The following is a 6,000-nucleotide window of genomic DNA, read 5'->3' on the forward strand; positions in this document are numbered from 1 at the left end:
TTCCCTTTTAAGGTGTTGCTAGTAATTCAAAAGACTTCCTATAAACAAATTGCCAATACAATAAATCAGTGCAGTAATATTAAACCGGCGACCGATAGTAATATATCATGGAATATTGAATACAACGCATTTGAAACTAATGCGGACTTGTGGCACAATTTAAGATACATTAGTAGAGCTTGCGGCGATTCTCTTATACATATTTATGAATTTATATAGACGCACGTTACTTCGTGTACCATTCCATTTATTACTTAGCGAAGGTGAAGTTCAACTACGAATAATCTTTGACACCATTGAACAGGTGAAAATCATTTAACCTTCGCTTCATGATCATGTAAATAATAAATACAAAATTTATTTTGAAAATCCTACAATAATAGTAATCTATTTTCCTATTAAACAGTGTAATCGTTAGAAGGATGTTCACATGGACCAATTTCCAGACATCTGTTGAGAATACTCCACAATAATATGTGTATGCCAACTAGTCGACAGCTTTATAGATCCAAGTTTAGCTAGAGATAATAGGAACTCTTTGATCATTCTGCCCTAATAGCTGGTAGCTTTCGCTCGTTATAAATATTAAACCGAACGCTAACATAATTGGCGTCGTTAACATGTGATTAGATTTTATTGTATTTGTTTCATTGCTTGTAATTGGAATAGCGGATGAGCTTATTACATTCGTATGCGATCCGTTTATTGATAAATCGCCTCCATTAAGCTAGGGATTTGCTGCCTTTAACCATATAGATTCAGGTGGTGTGCCATAGCGTTCCTTATATATATTTAATATTTGAAGCATTTTATTAAAAATTACGTTTTCAGTGGTATTCTAAAAAGAAAAATATAATATAACTATATATGAAAAAATACGTCTTAATTAGATATTAATACTTTATCTCTTTTGTTTCAGAAGGATCTCTCGGACGATTGCGTGTTCGAGGAACATATAGAGGAGAATAACTACAACACGTATTCGAGGATACGTGCCGGTAAGAAGACGTTCCTGGCGCTAGACAACCGGGGGAAGGCGCGCCGAACGCAGATACCAGTGAGCAGACCTCTGGGCAACCTCTCCGGATATGCCCTCACGCTCACTAAGCGCTGGGAGGGACCCAAACACTCCCAGTGCCCTCCCCGACGGCACCGCGGCAAACTGAAACGACCGCCGCCTTTTCACAGGAACTGCCAGCGCCGCGTCGCGAAACAAAACATGCGGAAACGGAAGCACAAAAAAGCGAACGACCCGAAAAAGAAACGGCATCCGAAAGCGCGGAGAAAACACGACAGCACGACGAGCACGACGGAGATGAGCTGGGACGAATCGACGATGTCCACTATGTCGACGACTGATGAGTTTTTTCGGTCGGCGACCGGTCGCGCGTGAGCCGGTCGCTGGTCGCCGTGGGAGCCGCCGTGGCGCTCGCACACTAGCACCGTTCCACTTACGCTAGAATCTCTAACCATCGCCGGTTAGGCAGGTGCTCTGAACTCATAATGATGTCACCTTAAGTTAAGGCTGGTTCATTTGGTAGATCCCTTGCACCTGCTGCGCTATCTATTTGTCCTTGTAAGCTCCTATACTGCTGTGAAAGTTTATTTGTGTTCAAATTATAAATTAGAAAAATAGGAATATCTAACAAAGGTGTATACTTTTTAGCCAATTTTTAGTTGACATTCTGTAACCGTGCCACTCTTATCATTCCCATTCAAAGCCGTTCTTAAGGAATGGCACTTGAAAAATTCGGCGCAAACGATCGTGGCAAAACTCATTGTTATCTAAGCAAGTAGATCATGATTATATAATTCAGCCTTTCCAGATCGAAATTACTTTAAATCATCTTAACAAATCACGTTATTAATTGATGTAATCATAACAAGTCAAAATAGTTTGACTGTGTAAGTAATAAAATATTCATAATCAAATTAATTTTGTAAGATACAGATCATCATCACACAGCTTTTCATTGGGTTTTGTTTTTAATTTTACATATATCCGTTAATAGTTAATGTTTGTTCTTTTCAAAATACTCAATTATCGACGTAATGTCTAATGATATTATTCTACCAAAGCTACTGAAATTATCTATCTCAATTATATTCCTAGTACGCTTTAACGTAGTTATAACGGATTCCAATTGTCTTAGTTATCATGAAATTAACTTAGTCGATAACTTATGATTAATATCGAATGTAAATGAGCCGAGATTTGTTTGTGGAACTGTGCTAGTTGGAGGGAAGATCCTTATTCGCTGCAAATGACTCGCCACAGACTACATCAGTAAGGACAGTCTTAAATAACGAGCCAAAAAGACTTTTGTAACACGTCTGTGCTGTAATTATAGCAACGCGTTCATTCGGAGTGTCCATACTGTTAGTAGATCAACAACATCCGCACCCCCCTGATCTATTTTAACCTTTGGACCGAATCACGCGTCTGTTTATTATTCGTATATCGACCGAGTCGATTTCCTATTTAATTAACTCTTAGTGATCCGTTAATGGATGCAATGCGGCCCATTGCATTCCGTTATACAAACTTATCACTTCCCAAAAACATGTTCCGCATCTCGAATATTTCCACGTTTATTAATAAATAAATTTTGTCTATTTGTAGCGAATATGGATCGGTAAAGGTTTATTGTACTTAGACGGATATGTTTGGTGTATTTTCATAAGGAATTGACTGAAAATATATGACTGAGTAATGTAGGAACCGTCGGTTTTGGTATAGGCTATGATAGTGTAAAGTGCGGCGGCGGCGGCCTGCTTCTGTTATTTGTAAGTTAGGACTTGATACGAGCGATTTTGCATAAGTGTTGCCAGTAAAAGATACATCACATCCCTTAGTATGTTTATCGTTTGGTCTATGAAATTAAAATTGCATTTCGCGCGCAAATTCGTTCGCATCAACCAACCGAATAAGTAGTGATAAAATTTAACGGCGATGAAGTGACTATTAGTAGTTAGGTATGTCGTGTATGTAATTTGTAAATTATTTATTTTATTTTCCATAGAGAAAGTCGTATTTTGTTAACGTTTTAGTTGATGTTTTAATTCTTGACCCGTTAGTACCATCCGGTGTAGACATTAGGATGACATACGCTTGTAAAGTTAGTGAGCCATTATGTGTATTATATTTATATTCTGTAGCAATTTAATTTTTATTGTTTGTATGAATGAATATTGTAAATGAATAGATATTACACGAATACATTCTGTATAAATCCCTCGCAATCGGTGTATGAATTGTGCTTAGAATAAAGAAATCTTAATATTCGTTAGCGGACGAAAAATTAGATATTAGCTCTAAAGTAATAATTTATTTACCTTAATAAATTATTATACAGCATAAATCACTCTTTCGGTCAAAATGATAATTAATTACCTCGTTGAAACAGGAACCATTTGCAACAACATTCAACATGTAATCAATATTCATAACAAAACAAAAGCAATAATAAGAAATGATTAGTATCAAGCATTTTATGTAAAACAATTGTTGCGAACAAATATTAATAGTCCGCTAATGAAATATTCAAGAGTTATGAATATTCATTGTAAAGCTTTATGATTGTACCTACGTATGCGAGATGAATCAAGTTATTTATTATGTCCGTTGTTATGTCAATGAAAACGACGTATTGTACTATGTAAATAAAGCATTTAACCGTATTTTGTTAGAGCCTGTAATTTTTCAGGATTTACATAAAATCTCTTTGACACATAGACAATTCGGGGTTTATATCTATGTCTGCGACAATTATAAAATTTAAAATTGGAATACTGTGTAATATTAAAGGCTCTAATATTTTCACTTGATTTTAATGAATTTGCTTTTGTAAATATTATAAATTTATTATCCTAGAATCAGTATTGGAGCATAGTGAAAATATGGTTATACATTTCATTATGTAGATTTTAGTATAAATAACAATTTTTCTTTGTTTTTTAAATCATTTAATTATTCTAAAGCCTACCTCTGATATGATACACACTTTCTCGATGAACAATGAGGTTTATAGACAAAAGCTCGATATTATAAACATTAATAAACTACATAAAATAAAACTTCAAGTCAATTTTTTTATGTTCTATTCTATTCTATTTCTGTCATTATACAACATTATTATCGAAGAATTTGTGTCTTCTCTCTCAACTTCATAAAATTAATGGTAATGCTTAGGCAAAATGGTATCTGTAATACCAACGTTAGAGGAGCCTTTAGACTGTGGTCGCTGCTTGGACTTGGACTACCTTCATTTCACACAATATACGAAAACTGTTTTAAAATTATGTAGTCATGCGGCCCGTGCATCTTTATGTATGCATTCCGTGTATAAACATTATTCTCGGGGGATAAGTTGGCCTTAATGATTTTAAAGAAGTTTTATAGAATTTTGCTAAACCACCTCGCAATATCTGACCAAGTTATGTATACCTATATATAGCTATGAAGTCTTATCGTACACGTTCATTTTATCACTGTAAAATACATTTTTTTATTTTATTAATTACACTCATGTGCCATATCCTACTTTTAATAGAATTACCTGTCAAAATACTTAGTAATACATATTTGACTGTAACATAGCTACTTCGATGTAAAGGATTTAAGAAATGATTGGAGTTAGAAAAACAAACTTATTTGGAATGAAAATATTAAAATAATCTCAATATTTAGGAGTCGTAACTCACATAAATAGATAAAAATATTAACCATTTATTACTTTGGAAACTTTTCTACGTATTAATGAATTTTTAAGGATACGTACCAAAAGAACAATATTAATATTAGACATCGTAGTTTTTATTACCCTTCTTTTAACAAATCTATAAGAATAAATCATTGTATCGAAAACTAAGCTGTACCCACCAAATTAATGGCTCCTAAATCTTTTTGTCTTAAGAGACAAAATGGAATACTTGGGTCAAACAGTATTACTTCTACCTTTACATTTCTACAATATAGCTGTATTCGTGATAATACATGTACAAATCGAATAAAACAATTATGCGTCCCTTCTTGACGAGATTGTGTACAGTAAAAGAAATTTTGTTTTATCGAAATAAGACGGTTATAAAATGTGTAGCTTAAGATTCAAAACGAACTAAGGCCGATGGTGTGACATAATGGATTCGGATTAAAGTTGTTAATTAATCACAATATAGCGTAGATTTACCAAAAGGATAAACGAAACTTTTAGACAATAACTTTTACAGCCTCTTATACCGAAATATAAAATAAAATGATTCTTTGAATATAACTGTTTGGTGTTTTATTTTATCCTATAGTTAGTTACACTTATTTAATATTATTTACCTAAAGACAGCACTAAGCGAACATTTTATGCGTCATCGCTATATTTATTAAAAAATACCTGTGCCAGTTACTGGGTTAGGTATTTTTTTACTTTAAAGAGTTCCCAAATGTGTAATGCATACATACTTATAACGAATAAACACATTTTTTTTATTAATTCTATTCGCAATATATTTTATGAAAAATAAAGTATTCTTGAAAGTAATCTTTATATATAACATGACTTTAAAAAGAGTTATGGAGTAAAATAACTAATATACCTACTTACTATTAATTTAACAAAATGTGCGTTATTAAAAATATTGATTTTTAGACGAATTAGTAGAATCGACGATGTAGCGTACTCGTAATGTCTAGTTAAAATAGTTTTTAAAATATCGTCAAATAGCCTAACAATTTCTGAAATTAATTATTTGCTGGTACTCGGCAATTATCGATATGACAAAGCAAACAGCCATCTTACTTCAATAATGAATTTCATTATTCACTCGATAATAGTTTTCTAACAATTGCTACTGCCTAAGAAATAATCCTTATTAGGGTTATCTACCATTATCTAACGACAAAACTCATTTTCCATGGACCTGTAGAACATCTAAAGCACTGATAACTTGGTAGGTAGTACCTAGGTACATTGCATGAAAACTTAGTAGGTACCTATTAATGTCTGC

General features: G+C 33.2%; 1 protein-coding gene across 6 annotated transcripts in view; it reads left to right on the forward strand.

The window, feature by feature from the left end:
• Positions 1-5,273, forward strand: part of LOC125054096 (fibroblast growth factor 22) — a 154,989-nt gene extending 149,716 nt beyond the window's left edge. For all 6 annotated transcript variants that reach the window (XM_047655780.1, XM_047655777.1, XM_047655775.1 and 3 more), the window contains one exon: positions 920-5,273. In XM_047655780.1, coding sequence (XP_047511736.1) covers positions 920-1,393 — 474 coding nt within the window. In that variant the 3' untranslated portion in view covers positions 1,394-5,273. The remainder of the gene's footprint in view (positions 1-919) is intronic.
• The last annotated feature ends 727 nt before the right edge of the window (positions 5,274-6,000 follow it).

Source organism: Pieris napi, chromosome 11 (genome assembly GCF_905475465.1).
Source record: "Pieris napi chromosome 11, ilPieNapi1.2, whole genome shotgun sequence".
Taxonomy (NCBI): Eukaryota; Metazoa; Arthropoda; class Insecta; order Lepidoptera; family Pieridae; genus Pieris; species Pieris napi.